The sequence below is a fragment of the Rhincodon typus genome, chromosome 9, assembly GCF_021869965.1.
Source record: "Rhincodon typus isolate 14 chromosome 9, sRhiTyp1.1, whole genome shotgun sequence".
NCBI lineage: Eukaryota > Metazoa > Chordata > Chondrichthyes > Orectolobiformes > Rhincodontidae > Rhincodon > Rhincodon typus.
In genome coordinates this window covers 72,378,804-72,401,039 of record NC_063340.1, presented here as the reverse complement: position 1 = coordinate 72,401,039, position 22,236 = coordinate 72,378,804, and the positions used below count along the sequence as shown (strand labels likewise).

General features: G+C 40.7%; 1 protein-coding gene across 1 annotated transcript in view; it reads right to left on the bottom strand.

Annotated features, from left to right (window-relative positions):
• LOC125484077 overlaps positions 1-5,971 on the bottom strand; it is a 36,943-nt gene extending 30,972 nt beyond the window's left edge. Inside the window, exons 1-2 of the mRNA XM_048601348.1 lie at positions 5,095-5,971; positions 4,664-4,808 (exon numbers count right to left, since the gene is read on the bottom strand). Of these exons, the coding sequence (XP_048457305.1) occupies positions 4,664-4,808; positions 5,095-5,874 (925 nt within the window). The 5' untranslated portion in view covers positions 5,875-5,971. The remainder of the gene's footprint in view (positions 1-4,663; positions 4,809-5,094) is intronic.
• Positions 5,972-22,236: the final 16,265 nt, after the last annotated feature.

Sequence of the window (22,236 nt, the reverse complement as noted above, 5' to 3'; positions counted from 1 at the left end):
GGATTGTAACATTAGTCAGTGATTTTATCTCACACACACACACACCTGGAACATCTCTTGCTTCAAATCACAGAGGTTAAAATGCATTATAGAATATACAAAAGACTGTTCATTCAGTCTTGGAAAGGGCATTAGAAAGACAAAAGAGCCAAGCAAACGTAATGAAAAACAGGAAGGAGTGCAATGGAATGTGCAACTGGGAATAAATCTCAAGTAGGGACAATTGGCAGGAAAAAGTCTGAAAATGCACAAATTTCAAGGTCAGGATTTATTAAAATCATTGGTTGGAGCTGGGCAAGGGTTGAAATGAGATGAAGAAGGATAGCTGAAATGGCAAGCTACGTGAAATTAGAAACTTGTTCAGGAGGGAGAAGGGAGGCATTTGGTCTTGCTCAGATATCCACTGCAGACAGATTGCATCTTGACCATTATAGACTGGAGGAAGTAAACTGCTGACTCACACCAGAAATACAATAGCTTTCATACAAATAACAAGAGATGGTAGAAATGATCCAATGTGACATTTCCAATTTCAAATGTAAAGCTTGTGGCATTTCTGACATCACTGAGCATTGTTTAAAAAAAATTAAGTCTCTACTAAGTATTTTCTTTTACAAGAAAATGCTCCAACCATATCTAGTGTTTTACTCTATTTAGGGATGGATATGGTTGCATTGAAAGTAGTTCAGATAAGGTTCACTGGACTTATTATTGGGATGAAGATGGTAGTCCCTATGGAAGAAGGTTCAAGCAGGTTGGATTTACCTTCATTGGAGTTTGCAATAATAAGAAACAAGCTTACTGAAGCAAAATAATCTGATGGGTCTGAACAGGATTGAATCCAAGAGAATGCATCTTCTCATGTAGCAAATCAAAAACTGAGTTTTTAGATAAAGGGTTAGGGAATCATTGGGATTTTATGCCCTACAGGATCACGCAGAGTCAATGGGTATACATAGGACAGATGGATAGATTTTTGGGTACTGAGGAACTTGAAATGTTTGGTGATTAGAGTAAGGATGAGGAAATAGAGCTGATATATACATTCAGCTGTAATCTTGGTGACCTGCAGAATAGGCTCAAGGGGTGTTATGGCCTAATGTTTTTATACACAGTTCATGTACTGTCTAACCATGTAGGAAATAATGCAAAATGTGCAGATGAAATACAGAACATGGTTTAATGCAAGCAATGAGAGGGACACATTACTACATTGGGTCCTCTGAGCATTAACAAAGGTATGAATGTGGCGTAGAGAGTATGGAGAGAATGCATATTTAGATGGGAAGAAATGCAGAGTGACTAGAGATTCAGATACTCAACTCTTTGGTGTCTTATTTTAAACTGTCAACATTGAGAAACATGCAGACAGAATTCAGAAGGTGATTATGACGGAACATCATGAATGAAGGTTATAAAAAGGGTGTGGATGGAAAAGCCAAAAGAATATTTTCACCTGATAAAAGGTTAGTATACTAACGTGCTCACTAAAAGGGTGGCACAGTGGCTCAGTGGTTAGCACTGTTGCCTCATAGCACCAGGAACCCAGGTTCAATTCGAGCCTTGGGCAACCGTCTACACGGAGTTTGTGTGCTCTCCCCATGTCTGTGTAGGTTTCCTACAGGTGCTTCGGTCCCCTCCCACAGTCCAAAGATGTGCAGGTTGGGTGGATTAGCCATGCTAAATTGCCCATAGTGAGTAGGTAAGCCATGGGAAATGCAGGGTTACAGGGATGGCGGGGGTGGGGGGTAATCTGGATGGAATGCTCCAGGAAGAGTCGGTATGGACTGGTTAGGCTGAACAGCCTAATTAACACTGTAGGAATTCTAAATTCCAACAAAAAAGTTCATTAAAACTGCACGCGCGTTCAGCCAAGGTGAAGCTTGGCAGGTACCAGCCAGCATGGTCTCTTGATAAGCACAGGCACATATATGTAGGAATATATTAAAACTTGACAGGGCTGCCCACCAAGAAAAATAGAGAATTGGCCACACAGCTAAACATCGAACAATACATTGGTAAAGAACAGAAATAAATTCAAAAATATGCAGAAAACTTTGGAGCTGAGAAATGAAAAGTTCCATTTCCATAGATCGGTTAATGTAAAATGACATGACAACTTTAATGTTAAAGAAAATTGATGGGACACCAGGATTCTATGTTTCCAGTTATAATAGTGAAAACAGTATCCACAGCAACTTGTAATATTTGAAGTAGAGAAAGCTACCGAGAGCTGAAGGTGGTTCTAAAACGGGTTCCTTCTGGACTATTAAAGTTCTAATGATCCCATAGGAATTTCTTTTCCATACCCAAGCTTGCCCATACAGTCTCCACGATACATGTAGCACATCATGCATCTGGACAAGTGACAGGCTCAACACCGCTCTGCCATCATTTGCCTTTTGCAAAGAAGGCTCCCACTGGGTCACTGCTTACTCATAAGCTGACTCATTCACCATCAGCATCATTACAGCTTTCACACTCACAATCAATAAAAAGTCAAACAAGAATAATTCTTCCCCTCAAACATGTCCTCCCACACCCGGATCAGGAAATGAAGCTGTAAGACGGTGAATTGAAAAATAACTAGTGATTCTTCCTTGAATACCTACCTTTTCTTTCCTCTTAAACGGCATGATTGCATAAAGTGACAAAGAAAAAAGCTACATTAGTTTTGTCTTAAATGCCCTTGTTCTCAAATAACCCAATATTGAAAATAGTACAACAGATCCAAGCAGCGTAAGTGAACAAAGGGCATTCGTGTCACAATAGACAAGACCACTGCCACTGATTTGAATGAGCAATTTAGAAACATAAAAGCAATTTGTAGGTAGAATTGGATTTTCTTGTGATTGAGGGGTGTAGAACCAGCGTGCAGAATTACAAGATTAAAATGTAAAAACTTGGCAGAAGTTTCTTTTACACAGAGGTCATGTGTTGCACTTCTGGAGTTTGCAACTGCAACAGACACCACAGCGACATGAATGAGGGATATTGTGGTGGCGAAGTCACTGGACTACCAATCCAGAGGCCCATACCAACACACTGGGGACATGGATTCAAATCAGCCAGGTGGAATGTGAACTTCATTCATAAATCTGGAATATCAAGGAATAGTAATAGTGGGATCATTAATAGTGACCACGGCACCCATTCTGCTCATCTGGCTCCTGACTGCCCTTTAGGGACTACCATCCTGACCAGTGTGACTCCAGACCCACAGCAATGGCTGCACATTCTGACTTGTAACGTCCCTCTGTTCAAGTGTAATTAATACAAATGCTGCCAGCGATATCCATGGAGGAATAGAAAAGCTGGCTAAAGAAAAGCAATTGACACAGAAATGCCTTTAAGTGTCTTAAGATCCATGAGGCTCTTTTGATAGGCCCTTCTTAAATATTTTAAAGTATAGCTTGATTTTGACCAAAAGTCATTAAAACTTCCACTTAAATAAAAGTTCTGTGCATGCTGTAAATCCATAATAAAAAGCAAAGTGCTGGAAATATTCAGCAGGTTAGGCAGCAGTGGAGATAAAAACAGAGGCAATTTTCCAGGTTTGTTTGACCTTGCACGGAGTTCTGATGAAAGGGAACAGACCTGAAACATTAACTTCAGTTTTTCACCCCACGCGACACTGCCCGACACTAAATATTTCCAGTATTTCGTATTTCCATTTTAACTTGTTGGCTTATCCCCTTTCTTTGGGCAGGGAGATGAAAAATAAATGGGATAATTTCACTGAAGCTCACTTCTCCTTTGAAGTAGAAGGTGTATTTTCTTCCCCCTCAAGAGCAGCTTGCAGGTGGGACCCTGCTGATACAGCCAAAGTTGTATATATTACTCAGATTACTGCAAATAGTAAATGCTGTGTCTTCTGGTTCCCATAAGATAGAACACACTTGAGAGAGAGAGAGAGAGAGAGAGAGAGAGCTTTTCTTACTGTTCTTCAACCAGGCCAGTGAACTGAGACACTGATGCATTGTTGCCCAGTAAACCATTGCACCAACTGAAGGTGCTGTATCCAAATAATTTGACACTTACATTGGTAGCTGCTTTTTTGCATCAAGTTGCCTCCAGAACACAACTGGACTTTTAACATAAACAGGGTATTAGGGTCTGAATTGGCCACCAGATGCAGCAGAGACCGAGCCTGGTCTCAACTGACTCTGTGCTGGGACAAGTCTCCACTAGCCTGCCCCTCAAATCAGCACTGAACAGGCCAAGAAGGCTAATAAAATTGGGCAAAGCAATGGCCTACTGGTATTATCTCTGGACCGTTAATCCAGAGGCCCAGGCAATGTTCTGGGACCAGAGGTTCGAATCCCACCGCAACGAATGATGGAATTTGAATTCAACAAAACAGCTGGAATTGAGTGTCTAAATCAGGACCGATTGTAGGAACATGTCCTTTAACTGAAGGAAGCTGCCATCCTTACCTGGTCTGGCCTACATGTGATTCCAGTCCCACAGCAACGTGGTTGACTCTTAACTGCCCTCTGGCCAATTAGGGGTGGACAACAGATGGTGGCCAAGCCGGTGACTCCCTCATCCCGTAAATGAATAAATCGAAATGCAAACACAGACTGGAGATACAACAACTAGACTTCAGCTGCATTGAAACAAGCCTTTCAAAAGGTTTGCCTCTTGACACACATTTGCTCACCTGATTCTACAGAATGCAGGTTTCCTTCTATCCAGGGCTTGGCAGGTGGCCATACAGCCTGAATTCTCCCAGGGATGCGACCTTCCACGTGATCTCGTGACTGGGTTGGTTGGCTGACAGCTGCCCACGTGTAAAGCTTGTCTTGCTTTAAACAAGAAAAATAAAACAAATTCCAGCATTAACTTTCATTGAAGCCTATCGAAGCAGAACAGCTATAGTCTTTCAAACGGACTTCAAAACTGTACATCAGAGAGCCAGAGTCCGAGAAAAGATTTTATCAAAAAAAACAAGAAACAAAAAAAAAAGACTTCCCCACAATCCACATGGACCGTGCTTTGCATTACACGCAGTACAAAAGGTGGAAGTGGTAGCTGACTTTTGGACTACTTCCTGCACAGTATTAAATGTGTTATACCACTATGCAGTTTTACCTGTCCAAAACGGCCATCCGGCTCTGGTCTCGCTTTGGTCTGCGGATCACGGTGGGTTATTAAGGCTTCATCACGTTTTCGTCGCACAGTCCTCTTCAACCTCAGTAAAGCTAGGTCAGGATCTGCTGGTTTCATTTTGCAAAGAGTCTCTCGGTCACCTGCTTTAGTGTCCTTCCTCACTACCAGCAAGTTTGTAAAAACCTCTGGAACTTTTCCTTCGGAGGCAGCAAAACTAAAGGTCCCACAGGACCAGTTATTATTACAGTCATCAAGAAACTCATTCCTTCTGGCTACCACATCAGCATTTTCCAGTCCGGTTTCAGATGCAATCTGATCACAATAATTGATTGATGTAGAGCCAAATGTACTACCAGCACGGCTTCTGCAGTTCAGACTGGGTGGTGGCTGGCCCATTCGCTCCCCCTTCACACTGTTTTCTCTCCTAATTAAAGCATTTACATTTCCACAGCTGCCAACCACCACCCCATTTAGTCCCTCATAAACACCACCACCTTCGTTGTTGTTCAATTCCTGGTTCCATGCTTTTAACCACTCTGTGGAGATCAAGTGTTGCAATGCAGTTACTTTAGCTGCTCGTCTGTTCTCCCCCTGAAAATCAGTGGTTCTTGAAGGGGCTTCATCGTTCTGCTCAACTAAGCAGGAACTTACAGTTTTTTCTGTTGTTTCCAATGCTTTGTTCAGGATATTAGCCAAATCCAGGCTGTTGCTCATCACTTTACAGGAGGGTTGTTCAGCTTGGCCTTGCATTTTATCAAACATGTACTGCTCCCTTATCACAAGCAGACATCCACAATTTTGTCTGGGCTTGCCGAGTTCCACCGCACATCCTTCAACTTTTATTATCCATGATCAAATATTTTGCCATGTTGTATTTCTATAGTTCAACAGTAGCAGAATCATGCTTTGAAGGTTTAACAGAATCCAAATTAAAACCTTTGTTTTTCTTCACATTCCATTACCAGAAGATTTTCCCGACATCTTGCTGCATCACAAGGCTCCTTGTGCAATGTCCACAGCATCTGCAGGGCTCAGGGATGCAACGCATACAGACCCGAGAGATCAACTTCCAATGTAACTGATTTGCTATCAGATGACAAAGAACAAGGCTGCACTAAATCATTAAACAGCCGGCTTACAGTAACACTAATCCTCTCCTGAGCCCAGTTCAAAATTATCCGTGTATTAAAAACCAGCATCGTCATTCACTTGAAAACTACCCACACTTATACGGTACATTTGTTTGCAACATGCACATTCGAAAGGGCACTAGACAGTGTTATTTGCAAGCTGAACGCTTACTGGATAAAGTCAGCATCAGACCAGTTAGAGAGAGGAGAAAAACAAAAAAAAAAAAAAAAAAAAACCAATTTGCATAAATTTGATCAGGATTCAGTGCCTGGCTCAGTGATGCAGTTAGAACGTCAACACTCTTATTTTTAAACTTTCCATGCTCTAATCCAGCAGCTGAATATTCCTGACAGTCCTGTTAGACCAGATTAATACTGGTGTGTTAAAAGCCACATTACAAACACAGGGATATACTGTAAAAATGCCAACAAAAGCAAAGTTACAATCTATATCAAGCAAAAGAAAAGAAACTTCATTGTCACGGAGGAGGGAACACTGAAAAGAACAATTTGCTGACTCATGTTGGGGAATATATACGGGGCTGGGTTTTGCAGTCAGCAAAAAGACAGCCAGTTCTCAAAAGCAACCACTGATGTGATTTCACATTTCAATGTTTATCTCAATCTGGTGGTTAAGTCAAAGGGGGTCTCCAGGCATTCAAGCTAAAAAAGGTGCCAATCTCATTGAGGCATTCTAACAGACAACCAACCAGGAGGCTTTTTAACCTGTACCTCCACTTTCTATAAATTTGAAGGAGCAAAAATAATAGAGACGTACATATTAGTCTTTAAATTTGATATTTCAGGCTATTTAAATGTTACAAAATCAGTAATAAGTATTTAGGAATGCCAAGCTTCCACAGGTGAGCGAGAGAGCATTCAGCAGTAGGTATGACTCTACACACTGTTTAATAAGTTAGTACCACCTTTCACACACTCAGTTACTGCACAGTAAGAACTGGGACAGGGGAAACAAAAAATCCCATCTCTAAATTTGCATAATTCTCTATTCTAATTATTTATTTGCACAAGCATTGTTTATGCAATATTCATATCCCAATTTGTGCAATGTTCTCTAATATGAACATTCTTCCCCTGTTCAAAAAGAGAGTATCTACTCAAAGACTATGAGTTACTGCATCGGTTTATCTCGAGGAGAAAGAGGGCAACGATGTAGTACATGAGACAATGGACAAATTGGGAGGTGATAGTACGGTGATATTGTCAATGGACTGGTGATCCAGAGATTATGGGTTCTGCAGATCTAGGTTGAGATCCCCTCACAACAAGTGGTGGAATATGCAAAGCTCTGAAATGAAGCCTAAGGATGGTGAAACCATTGTTGAACATAAAGACCCATCTGGTTCAATGTTCTTTATGGAATGAAATCTGCCACCTTTACTTGGTCTGGCCTACATGCAACACCAGCCTCTCAATGTGGTTGACTGGTATCACCCTCTAAAATGGCCATTCAGTTGCATCTAACAATTCAGAAGGCCAAAAAGACTACAAGATACGAAAAAACAACAGACAGATGAGCTGGTATTGACCTATGCATTGGAACTAACAATAGCAAAATCAGACCTGTTGAACTTGCAATGTTCTCCTTACTCACAGTTGAGAAATAGTACTAAAATTTGAAGAGCTGTCTCAGCCATTAGCCTGACACTGTCATACCCATGGAATTATACCTTGCAGATAATATCCCAGGGGGAGGCGATGGCCTAGCGATATTATCGTTGGGCTGTTAACCCAGAGACCCAGATAAATGTTCGAATCCCGCCACAGCAGATAGTGGAATTTGATTTCAATTAATATCTGGAATTAAGAATCTTATGATGACCGTGAATCCATCGTCGATTGTCGGAAAAACCCGTTTGGTTCACTAATGTCCTTTAGGGAAGGAAGCTGCTATCCTTACCTGGTCTGGACTACGTGCGACTCCAGACCCACAGCAATGTGGTTGACTCTTAACTGCTCTCTGGGCAATTAGGGATAGGTGATAAATGCTGCCTAGCCAGAAACACCCTCATCCCGTGAATGAATAAAGAAAAAACCCACTAAACGGATATGTCCTGTCAAGTCCAGCAGATGGACACTGTACCACTTGCCAAAGGGAGCTGCCCAGGGAGTCCTCTGTATTGAATCTGCTTCATCGCATCACGGCAAACATGCGCAAGGAAATCTGCTGATTACCACGTACCACTTAATACCATTCAAGTTGTTAGTGGTTATGGGTTTGGCAGGTGCTCAGGAGTGTTGGTCTATTTCTGCAGTGCATTTTTGCACATGATCCACAGAGCTGTTACTTGATTACCACCATATCCATAATCACTCACTCCTTCCGTGTCACCCCACCGGTCGGCATGGACCGGTTTGGGCCGAAGGGCCTATCTCCGTGCTGTGGGACTCGGACTCTATGACCCTACCACCTAGAATGACAAGAATAGCAGATGCACGGCAACACCTGCCCCTGCAAGCAACACTCCCTGTAAGCTGGACAGCCGTGCTCAAAGTCAGCCATGCCAATCACGCCATTGATTTCCAATTCCAGACAGACATTCTGTTGCCACACTCTGCAGCCTGTACAGCCCGAAAGAAAATAAGAAGGAATGCTGCTTTCAGGTTTCTCTCCAAGACACTAAACATCCCACAAATGAATGAATAAATAAAAGACAAAAGCAATAAGTTCTCCCACTCCCTCCATATTTCATACTGTAATGATGGGTGCATATTACAGCTTTGTATTCACAAAGAGTCAAGAGATCCCACGTTTTCAGTCACAGAAGGAAAAACATTGCTCAAAGTACAGCTACCATTCAAACTTTAGACTATAATGAGGGGAGAAAGAAAATAAGGATTGGAGTTCAACACTGAAGAGGATATTCCAATGTTATACTTTAAAGAGGGAGTGCTGGATCAACAAAAGGTTTTGACTCTTAAAACAAGCAAATTGAACTCTACTTCAATGCTTAATTTAAGAATCATTTTCAGTAATGGTCCTTTGGTACCAGGACTAAAAGATGCTCAGTGTAATTACTACCCCATCTCTTCTCCCCACCAAATTAAAGCACGTTGACATACTACTGTACATTTGAGAAGTTTTGTATTGAAATAGCTGCCATGTTCGTCACACAAGTCAGTATTTAAAGAGTAACACTGGTACCTGAATCAAAATAAATTGCTATGTAAGTACATTTGCAAAGCTCAAGTACATGGAATCGTAGAATCCCTAGACTGGAAGCAAGCCATTTGGCCCATCAAGTCCATACCAACCCTCCAAACAGCATCCGATCTAGACCCACTCCCCATCTCTGTAACCTTGCATCTTCCATGGCTAACCCACAGTCTGCACATCCCTGGATGCTATGAGCAATTTAGTGAATTAGCATGGCCAATCCATGCTAATTGAATTGCACATCTTTGGACCTTGGAGGAAACTGGCTTACCCGGAGGAAACGCACACAGACACTGGGAGAACGTGCAGACTCCACACAGACAGACAGTCAGAGGATGGAATCGGCTGACCACTGAGCCACCATGTGGCCCCGAAAAGTTAAGACTAAGCCAAATCTTCGGTTTCTGTGCACCAATGATGCTTAAAAGTACCATGCATTAGACAAGTGGAGATCAACTCATTTTTACAGAGATACGACCAATGTTGTTGCACTAAATTAAATATCTAGGCACAGCAAGTGCAGACTTTAAAGAGAGTTAGCTTCTTTTGAAGGCACTAATTATGCAGCAAGATTAAATTGTGTGTATTGTTTTAAGGGTGCATGTTTATTCCAAGGTGCAATTTTTGTAAAAATCAGCAAAAGCTGACTCGTGTTAATGCTCTTGCTCAGTGTCAATTGATTTTTGCTGTTGCTGTGCAAAAACATTAACCAGCAAGACTGCTCTCTAAACTCCCACAGCTTCCTTTAATCCATTTGGAGCCTGTACTGCTGCAGAACAAAGGCAGCGACAGTGACAGTTCTGAGACAAGCAGGGCAGCAACCAAACTAAGATAATGGAACAGCAAGTGGAGGGCAGAAGAATCCTTAAGTTGCCATGATGTGCTGTAAACAGACCTACGTAGCTATATGGGAAAGAGGCTATCATTTAAAAGCAAGGCCAACTCTGCTGCTGCAATAATGAATGTACTTCAGTAAAGGAGAGCTCAAGTCTGAAAGAACAACACTGTTAAAACCTGAACTTTGTATTGGGATTATGTAGTCAGGATCAGCACATTACCAGCAGGGTTACTGGCATTTTCAATACTTGCTGGCAATCGACCACGGTTTGGCAGAATGTCAAACTAACTTTTTACGTTCCTTTAAAAATAAAAAAGTAGAAAAGCAGCCCAAGGTCAAAAAGTTAGAAGTGCTCGGATCTAGATTTTCATTTGGTGCACAAGGCATGGTTCATACATCAAAAAAGAAAGGACTTGGATGCCTTATCCATGCTCAGTTAATTAATTCTCTGGTTCTTATACCATGCAAGAGGGAACAAACATTTATGCAAACTTTGGATACATGCTCAAAAAGTACAAATTCCAGATTGAATGAAGGGAATCAAATCCACAATGTTTCACCTCTCCCTGAAAATACATCTATGTTCAAAATCAAACCTATGTGGGCACCATTCCCTAATTCTATTGCCACTTTTACTTGGCTTGGAATCAAAAGCTTTGCCATATTTCCCTAGTCAAATGGAAAACAAAAATTGGTGCGGTGAAAAGTTGGCTGCTCGACAACTTCGCAATACTGACAGAGGTCCATTTCACGACTAGATTTTACAGTCGTGCAATTATTCACCTACTAGTAATCCATAATTTAGTTCAATCTGTTGGCCAGGAGTTGCAGTAATATGCTATCCACCAACTGCAAAGTATTACACCAACCAATCATCCAAACACTGAAGGGTTTACATTTATAAAAATGAATTCCTTCACACCGATGTGAGCTTCTGAGCCTGTGAAATAATTTTGACCGATGTGAATCTACAGCTGCAATGAAATTCTGTACACTTAAACTCATGCGCTCAAAATACACCATTGAAATCAAACAAGTCCTCTCTGTGATGGGTTAATTCCAATATTGGTCAATGGTACTCTACCATATACATTCCAGCACGTTAAAAAAGCCAGTGTAAAGACTTATACTGCAAACCAATTCAAAATGATCAGTCAGGTTTGCAATGTGATGCATTTAAGTGTGTTTGAAGCCACATATGTGCACAGACAAAACCCTTCTTTATGCAGCCTGAAAGGAGTTGGTGCAGTCTAAGCACTTTTTCCATCTTGAAAAAGTTATGGAATCAGTGATCACTGTTGTATCCCCAACTGCAATGTCCCATGCAGTTTACCTGCTTGCTATGAGGTTAACCAGGTAGCTAAGATTAATACAGTTAAATGAATACAAACAAAACCTGCTCAAAATTATCTGCCATTTCCTGATTTTCCTTGAAATCCCCTTTCAATGCTCACTTCACTTACGCTTTTCCTTTTTAAGCACAATTGCAGGGCTTTCTCCAATTCACATTTTTCTTTCTAAATATTTCAGTCATTCCTTCCAATTCTTTACATCTGGTCCAATCTTCTGCCTTGCTGTTCAAATTGGTGGAGTTACATCTGCTTCCTCCTTCTTCAATATCTTCACTCGCAGAGTGATGACTTAAATTTAATAGAAATGTAAAATCTGCCTTCTTTGGGCTTTGTTCTTGTTTAAAAAAAATAAGTTACACTGGCAGAGTCCTGCTGCCCACTGTTTGTCATTAGCTGTTTAAAGTTAGCAGCAGTGAAACTAAGCACAACTCAAATCCTTATCCTTTTTTGCTGAAGACTTTAAAATCTTATTCCGTTTATAGTGAAACAATGACTCAAGTTTTAAAACCAGTATGCTGACAATTGATGCTACATTGACTCCATAATTAATGTATTCCCCCTTCTTTTGAACTCATTACAGTTAAACACTGACATTTATTCAACTGTATTTCTCCCTTAGGTCCACAGGATTTGACATATTGAACATCCAATGTAACAGCAGCAGCATTTAATGATCTACAAGATGCACAACAGTAATTCACCAATGCTCCTCTGACAGCATCTTCCAAACCAGCAAGCTTTACCATCAAGAACATGGGCAGATGTATAGGAACACCTAAACCTACATAAACCTTCACTCGGAAGCAATTTTCCATTAAAACCTGCTACTGTCATCTAAATGATTCCAACTCCAGATGGATACGAGCTTAATCAATTGAGCACTGCTCTCATAGTCAACCCTTGTTCACGACTGTAAGGAGGGATATAACATTAGGCACAATTTGTACATTTTAAACAAAATTCTGTGTCTTCTTTGATCTATTACTACTTAACACACCAACTGATTTACCTATTGTAGGAGAATGAAATAATCATTAGTGCCACTTGGAGTTCTGATTGAAGTCATTCGTCAAGGTTTCACCACAAGGCCTTACTGGTCCGAAATACCCAACCAGTCAAACATCCGTTACAACATCTGCTATCCCAACGAGTGTTCAAAAGCAAGAACGATACATTAATTCGTTTCAATATTCCAACAAGTTTCATTCTGGGTCACCCTCAGGAGTTTAATATTTAATTGGAGACTCCAGGACAATCCTGGAGAGTGGATAACCCTTTCGTACTCATGCACAAAATAGACATTGTGATGCAAGTTGTGAAATTTATCTATATTTTGATATTATTTTAGTGTTTGGATTTTTAAAATTAGTGGCATGTGGGTTTGGTCTGTGTCTATGAAGGGGTATTATGATCAACTTGCAAGTATTTCTGTAGCCATGATAGTTCTTTTTTTTTTTTAAAAGCACTGTGACAAAGGTTTCCTGTAATGGACTTGGTTTCGGTGAATGAGTTTTTACAAACAAAAAATCAGTAATTATATATTAGGCTTCTGGTAGAAGAATTCTGAAATTGTTTTGTTTGGCTTCCACTAAATACCAATAGCTTAAAGAAACCTTTGGCTTTTAGTTCTGCAGAAGTCTTGGCTCACGCTAGGATGTCTAAGACCATTTCTCCTGAAGGAAGATTTTACATCTTGAAAAAAATCTAAAAGTTACCTAAGTGTGAAGATTTGTTTGAAAGTTCCAGACCAGAGAGGTGAATGGTTAATACTTAAGGAGAAATTTGGGATTGACGAGTTAATCTGTAAATAGCACATGAATGAAGCAGAGATTTTTATGATTATTGCTTATGCAGTTGACTAAATCATGAATATTGACTTTCATGTATTCAAAGTCAAGAAAGTAGTCAGGCTAAATGAAAAACAAAGTTAGTTAGTTAAACTGCTTAAACACACCCCGATACTGATGCAGCAGACAGACATTTCTGTGGAAATGCAACGTGATTGAACCAGCCTTAACCCTGAGGCCTCATTTGGAAACGTAATGGTGAGGAAACTATTTGTGAGGAAAACCCTAAGAAAGACAAAGCAATAGAATTATTGGATCACTACCATGTTGAAACAGGCCATTCGGCCTATCGCGTCCACACCAACACTCCGAAGAGCATCCCACCCAGACCCACACCCCCGGCTAACCCTATCCCTGTAATCCTGAATTCCCCACAGCTAATCCACCTAACACACACATCCTGGACTGTGGACAATTTAGCATAGCCAATCTCCCTAACCTGCACATTTTTGGGCTGTGGGAGGAAACCAGAGCACCTGGATGAAACTCATGCAGACACGGAGAGAATGTGCAAACTCCACACAGGCATCCAAGGGTGGAATTGAACCCAGGTCCCTGGCACTGAGGCAGCAGTGGTAACAACTAAGCCACTGTGCTGCCCCAGTGGGGTTTAGTCAAGGATGGAAATGAAGCACAGGCTTTGGAAAGGAGATAAGATGGCACCTGGGAAGATAGGGAATGGTGAAACCGAGGTTGATACAGGTGCCTTGCCACTTCTCAAATGTGAAAAATAACAGTGTTTGTTCAAAACCGAACATTTCAGAATTTGCGTGATGCGTTGTCTACATGACTAACTGTATAAATACCTGATGAATTCTTGGAGTTAGAGTGCTAATTCAATCTTTTCTGGGCTAGACTCTCCCAACGTCGGCTCAATAAACAACTTGTAACTTGAGGCTCCTGAGTTTACCGCGTAGAATAATCTACCACAATACCACTTTGAAGGGGTATTTGGAAGTTAAGAAAGTCTAAGCTCATTTGCAACAAGAGACTTGAGAGGTTCAGATTCTTAAGACTGGTAATTGAAGTTCAGTTCAGCCCTATAAACATGATAGAGGAGATAATTCTCTCGGAGTGTTGTTAGGATTTAACGGAATGGAAAGAAAGGTTACCATGTGTTTTAGAATCCTCAGGCTTGTGTAATACGTAAATAGCTTGGTTTGTTCTATCTTATCTTACTTTAAAAGAGAAGTTTATTATGCAGAACGCTGTTAAAACAGAACGTTTCAGTGAAAGCCCATGTCACTGAATCAAAACAAGCCAGGTTTCAGTCCGAGATCTAATGTGCCCAGTAACAATATAAGTTGGTATCATAAGCCCACATACACATTGTTATGGACTAGATCAGAACCCCTCAAAAAAGTTTAGGGTGGTAGCCTGGACCCTAACTACTTATTTTAAAAGGTAAACATGAAGTGCTGTGCTCCTGATACAATGTGACTGGTCAAAATGACTCAACATTAAGCAAAACAATTTAAAACACTGTAGTTAAAATACAGGAAAATAAAGAAGAAATTGGAATAACATTGCTGTTGGAAAATTTAACAGAATGATTGATGCTGTAATTATTACTAATTAACTGCTCCAATATAGGGACATCCCATAAACACATCCCTTGGCACAAAGGCAAATTCAGACAGATTCTCATAGGCAGTTCTCCAATCCAGGAGGAACAAAACAACCGAGAAAATTAAAGGTAGCAGCGAGGAGACATTCACTGAAGCTTCCAACTCGAGGGCCCAATAGCCTCTGATGGTACTCAGATATCCTGATCTGAGAGAGTTGGCTGCAGCCAGCCTGTTTAAAACAAATCCTAAGGACTCCCAAGCTGTTTACAAGTGGTCTTCATTAGCCAGCTCTTCACCTCTGCCCCACAACCTCTCTTTGAAAGGGAGAACAAACAGGATAAAATAGCCTCAAAGTGGCAGCATCGTTACAATATCCACACTGTGGCAAGCTGCAGAATTACAAATCATAAATCACTGATTTAGAATGCAGTTATCACCAGACAAGTCATTCAGCTACATCTCTTCTCACCAGAGGCACTGGTCTCTATTCTTGAAAAGTCTTGCAATACAATGACGATTCTTCTTCCTCTGGGTCAGAAGGTACAATGCCCACAATAGTAGGTGATGGCCATGGAGGTGTGTGAATAACAGCAGAATAGGTTGATTTGTTTCAAAAGCTTCAAACTTGCCTGGATGAGTGCAGCCCCAACACCACCAAGAAGCTTGGCACCATCCAGAACAAAACAGCCCACTTGATTAGGACTGCATCCTCCAGCATCCACTCCCTCCACCACCGACACTCAGTAGCAGCAGTGTGTTCTATCCACACGATGCACTGCAGAAATTCGCCAAAGATTCTCAGACAGCACCTTCCAAAACCCACAACTATATCCATCTAGAAGGGCAGCAGATATACGGGAATACCACCACCTTCAAGTCCCCCTCCAAGCCACTAACCATCCTGGCTTGGAAATATACCGGTGCTCCTTCACTGTCACTAGGTCAAAATCCTGGAATTCCTTCCCTAATGGCATTGTGGGTCAACCCACAGCAGGTGGACTGCAGTGGCTCAAGAAGGCAGCTCATCAACACCTTCAAGGGCAACAAGGGATGAGCAATAAATGCTGGCCAGCCAATGGCATCCACATCCCACAAAATGAATTTAAAAACACATCCACCACTTCCCTGTGCCTCACCATACACCAACATTTTCTTTCAAAAGCACAAGAGAAAACTGAATTAATACTACTTGGAAATCTACAATTCCGAGATTCGCTACACACCTCTCAGGAATGGAAAAGGAACTCACATCAAACTTGGTGGCGGCTTGTGGCACTTCTGCACAAAATTGTTCTCTGAAGCAGTCCCCGAATGGAAGGAGCAAACCCATGGCCAGAATACGAGAGCAAAGTTTCTCTGCTTCATGTTCACCATCAAGCTGCACTTTCTCCTGCTGTCCAAAAAGCCTCTCCAACAATGTTCTCCCTGTGTTAAAAACAATTGAAGCACACAAACCTTTACAAGACTCATGAATAGGCAACAAATGCAAATTTATCATGCAAAATCTCAAAGTTAAGTTCTTGTAGATGTGTAGGATCGTATTTATTTTGCTATAATTAGTTGTAGTTTAGTTATATGCAATCTTCTAGCAAGGTATATTATGTTCTATCTCATTCTTGTCAATAAGATTTAATGTTATACTAAGTGGGCCTTCGCCTGCCTTTCTGCTGTCAAGTAAAATTTGCTAATGACCACGCTTCCAAAATTCAAGGCATTAGTTTATGATTTTATGATGGGATAAAATGGTAGAGACCTCCTAATAAATAGCTAATGCAATGAAAATAAGCTAGGTTTTGTGAAGTGATGTAACTCTTTGTTCCCTTCCAAAGCCTACTGGTGTGGTGGAAGACACCATTAGGTTTCAAGAAGCAACTATGCCCGAAATTGGGTTAGCTTTCTAACTTGAAGTGCTTGAAAAAGAAAAGAAAAATGATCACTATTAGCATCTTTCAAAAGACAAATGTTGGAATTAAGTTCTGTAAATATAGTTGTGTCATTTCTGTACAGTTCTTCTGAGTTCTATATTATGAACATAACTAGGTAGAATGCAGGATGTACTTTGCGAGGTATCATCTATAATGTAGTCAAAGGGTGGTGAATAACAATTTCTTCGAAACAACCTCGGCTGCAGAGATTCAGCAGAGTGATGGGGTTTGATTTATGATCTAATGACCTCTCCCTCCCCAAAAGTTTGGGCAAAGGAGATACTACTGCCTTTTCAAGGCAACTGGCATCTTGGGGAAAATCAAGAGAAGAAATAACAAAGTGATCTCACTGCGGAGGTGACCAATGACCCTTACGAGAGAGGCCAATGAGAAACTGGGCACACACTGCGTGCTGTTCATTGTTTGGCAAGGCAGAGTTCAGGAATACGATCAACCATGTACAGACATAGCAGCTAGAAAGAGTTAACAAGAAATGAATTCCACCAGACAGTGGCACAACAAGAAGAGAAGGCGGAAGAAAAAGTGCACATAACAGAATGGAAAGCAAAGACGCATTCTGGAAGTCTAAAGCTGATGCTCCAAAGTGGACTGACTGAAACCATTACCAATGAGTATCATTTCTTTGTGCTGACTGGGATAAATTTAAATTCTGTCATTGTGAAGTCTGAAAAAACATGCTTGTACTTGGAGTGAATTACTCAAGACAGACACGTTCTAGATTTGCTTTTCTAACTCGGTCTATAATTTAATTACAATTAAAGAAAATTAACTTAAACATTCCAGACTGGATTGGATAGCAAGGCATATACTCTCTTCATTGAGAAATACGATAGTTGCAACCTTCAATAACCGGTGTTCGCTTCTGAATGGCCAGTTACAAAAAAGATCTTACAGCCTAGTAAAATACCCCATTTACACTTGGGTCTCAACAAATCAAACAGAACTTTTGCAGAGTGGAACAGAGTGCAAACAGTATCTTTTTAAATGAGAGTGAAAGGGAGAAAAAGTCATCTTAGGTCATTGTGGTAGACCACACGAGAGAGAACATTTTGTCACTGGATTTACGGTATTCTCCAGCTGTTTAAAAAGTATTATCCATACATAATACTGTCACATGTTCAATTTCATTTTGACACAAAGAGCCAAGAGGCCAACATTGAGCTCATCTTAAAATGTGTTCAAAGGGGATGACCTCTTCACGAGGTCAGTCTTCTATAGCCACACAATGAGAAATTGTATATCCTAAAAAAGGTCAACACAATGTTTAAGCAGCTATCCTTTGCTCTGCTCTCATTCAAAATGAGGAAAAAAAAAACCTCTCTCTACCCACATCTGCATCACCGAAAACATGCCAGAATTTCTAACTTCAACCAATCTATCCCTACTTTGAGATTCCATTGGTAACACATCCAGCCTATCCAACCTTTCCTCAGAAGACAACCCAATAATTTCAGGAATCAAACCTCCACCAAAGTACTTCCAACAGATTTACATCCATATTTAAACAAGAAAGGGGGCAAAAACTGAACGCAGATTCAAAGATGTGGTCTGACTTTTTTGGGAATGGTGGGGAGATAGGGGTGTCAGTTTGTTGGATGGATCGTTTGTGATGCAGAATGATACCAACAGCAGGAGTTCATTTCCCATACCGATTGATGTTACCACCAAGGACCCACCTTCTCAACCTCACGTCCTGCCTGAGCCATGGTGAACCTTGAATTAAACTCACCACTAGTCATTTCTCTAATGAGAGCGCAGCCCTATGATCCTCTGGGACTATGGCAACTTCACCTATGTAGCTGAACCATAACTTTTTAAAAAAAGTTGAATTTCAATTGTAATTGTAATAACAAGAGATATTCATTTCCGAAGAAGGGTCTAGGCCCGAAACGTCAGCCTTCCTGCTCCTCTGATGCTGCTTGGCCTGCTGTGTTCATCCAGCTCTACACCTTGTTATCTCAGATTCTCCAGCATCTGCAGTTCCTGCTATCTCTTCCATTAGCCTTAATTATTTGCTGTACCGGCTCACTGTAATTTTGTTACTCATTTGTCAGAACACAAGTCTCTGCAGAATTCTGGGATGTAGTCATTTAAGAACTGTTTTCTTTCTTTAAATTCTTCTTGCCAAAGATGGAAAAATTCATGTTCTCTGCTATCATTCTCCATCTGCAATATTTTTGCTCACTCAACTTTTCCAAATTGATCCACAACATCCTTACACCCGCTTCAAAACACCATTTCTTAACCATCTTCTTCTGCAAAATTCGCACCCACACTTCATTCCCCTCACTCAAATTACTGATTTAAAATTATAAAGCAGCTGAGCAGCCCAGCACACAGATCTCTACAGGACTCTCGTCACGTCAATCAGAACTGCATCCCCCGCCCCCCACCACCATCCAACGTATGTGCGGTTTTCTGCCTGCCTTCCAGCCATCTTCTGTCCTTTCTATGCTACCTCCTACATCAAGAGCTCCTACTTTGTGCAATATTCTTTTGTGGCACCTTGTCAAATACATTCTAGAAATCAAAGTACAATACTTCTATTGGCACCCTTTCATCCAGAGCAAGCTACTCCTTCAAAGAACTAATACATTTATCAAGCATTATTTTCCTTTCACAAAACCATTCCAACTCTTCCCAATTATTTTGAGATTCGCTAAGAGTCCAGCTATAATCTCCTAAATTTATGCTAACTCCTTCCCACAACGTGTTTCAAGCCAATTAGCCTATAGATTCCTGTATTTGACCTTCATCCCTTCTTGAATGGAGTGAATTATATTGGATACTTTTCTGTCTGATGGAGCATTTCCTTAAAATCGACTGAATTTTGGAAATTAACCAAGACATTTATCTCATTAAACTACCACTTTCCAGACCCTGGAGTGGAGGTCCATCGGGCCCAGGAGACTGGTCAGCATATAGCTTTATCATTAGTTTCCTTAGCACTGCTTCCTTGGAGATGATAATTTCATCACGTTTTGCTGTCTCCTGCTTTCACCTCCGAATTTGAAAACTTATTACTTAAATGTTATGCTATTCTCCGAAGTAAAGACAGAAGCAAAATATTTGTTCATCTTATTTACCACTTCCTTATCATCTCATCTTAAGTGAGAATTGGGAGTTAATAGAAGCACCACACTTGTCTAGTAGAAATTGAATTATCCACCTCTACATTTCCAACTACGTTGGTCTCATTATTTCTTTCTCCTGATCAATTTTTGTTTAGTAATTCTCAGCTATTCTTTGCTTAGTGCAAGTACTGTCCTTTTCTCACATCTGACAACAGAGCAGGTCAGTTGAGATAAAGTTAGAATCAGATGTGAATATCATTAATTTCTTCCAGATGCTGCTATCATGTTACATACAAAAATCAGAAATTGCTGGAAAAACTCAGCAGGTCTGACAGAACAATTTAGAAAAAGGGTCACTGGACAAAAAAAAAACATTAACTGCTTTTTCTCTCCACAGATGCTGCCAGACCGGAGTTTTTCTAGCACATTTGATTTTATTTGATTTCCAGCAAGTGCACTTATTTTTGCTTTGCTGTCATGTCATTGATCCCACAGCATTTGTTTTGAGTGACTGCACTTGAGGAATTTTCTCTTAAACTCAAGTTTCCAAACCTAAATCCCCCTTGAATTTCAGACTGAATAGCAGACAGCTGAAGTGAGTCACTTCGCATTGCCAAACCCCGAAGTCTACCATGACCCAAGAAGTAAATGCAGTCAAATTACTTGCATTTGCACAGCATATCATCATGCTCCAAAGTGCTTCACATCCAATGAAAGACTTTTGCAGTGCAGTCACTGTGGTATGAATGCAGTTGACATTAATACAACCAAGCCCTGGATTTCCTATTACTACACATTGTTCAGGGCATATAATAAGAGACTACACCTCAAAATTCAAAAAACCAAAACTCCAAATAACATTAAAATACAATGACTAGCTGGAGATAGCAAGAACTGCAGATGCTGGAGTCAGAGTCAATACAGCATGGAGCTGGAGGAACACAGCAGGTCAAGCAGCAGAGGAACAGGAAGAGTCCACATTTCAGGTTGGGACTCTTCATCAGCAGTCCTGAAGAAGTGTCCTGACCCGAAACGTCGACTTTCCTGTTCCTCAGATGCTGCCTGACCTGCTGTGTTCCTCCCACTCCACACTACTGAAAATGTCTAGCTTTCTTTTTTTGGCTAAATCAGAGCTAAGCTTGACTTTGAACTTACCAAACAGAAGAAGGAGACATACTCTATATAGCAGATGGTGTGTCTTCATCCCAGATTTTCTCAATTCCATATAAAATTACTGTAGTAATTTGCATTTAACTACTTGCTGAATGGTTGTTATTCGCAGAAAAGAATCCAAGTTGAAGAATTGGGCTGGTTAAGAGAGAAAGTTCAGCAACAGCTCAAGAAAAAAAAAACCACATCCAATAATCTATTGATGATAAAAGGTCAGGCCAAGCCAAGCAAAGGTTCTTTTAAAAAAAAACTAATTATGCATTCCATGGCTGTTAAAGATTTAGAGAATTCAAATTCTTTCAAAATTGCACAAGCTTAAACTACTGCAAGCTGTTTTACTGGATAATGAATAGACAGCCAATTCCAATTTCTTCATCCACAGTCAAATGACAGGTGCTGGTAGTGTTGGGTGTGGGGAGGAGGTTGCATCTTGTGGTGCAGGAATAATGGTCCCAACTCCTGAACCAGGAGGCCCCGATTCAAGTCACCCCTGCTCCAGAAGTGTGTAATAACATCTGAACCGGTAGATTAAGAACCTAAATATACCTGAGGACCAAGGGATGCACGAACATATCAAAGATTAACATTGTAAAAGATTAAAAATGTAAACTTGCATTCCTTTGTCAGAGTAATTATGCTTGCATGCTGTATTCAAGACAGTCTGTTGTCTAAATGGAAGTTATTGCTGGCTACAAGAGGCCTAGCCAGTTGATGATAAACAGACGTTGGGTTCACTGCGCACATTATTCATCCAGCAGGACAGTATCAAGGCTGCACATGGTTGAACGCTCCAAGTTGGTTGAAGGGTTCCTTGGAATCAAGTACCACTTCCCATTGCATCCTTTTTTCTTTACTGACTAGCCACATCTTATCTGCACCGGGAAAGGCACCAAGACAGACCTGAGGTGACAGCAAATACTCCAGTGAAAAGAAAAAATGTGGAGTGTTCAAAAATAAAGATATGGCTAATTCTATTATTACCTGTGGACAGATGTGAAGTTGACGAAACAAAATATTGAAA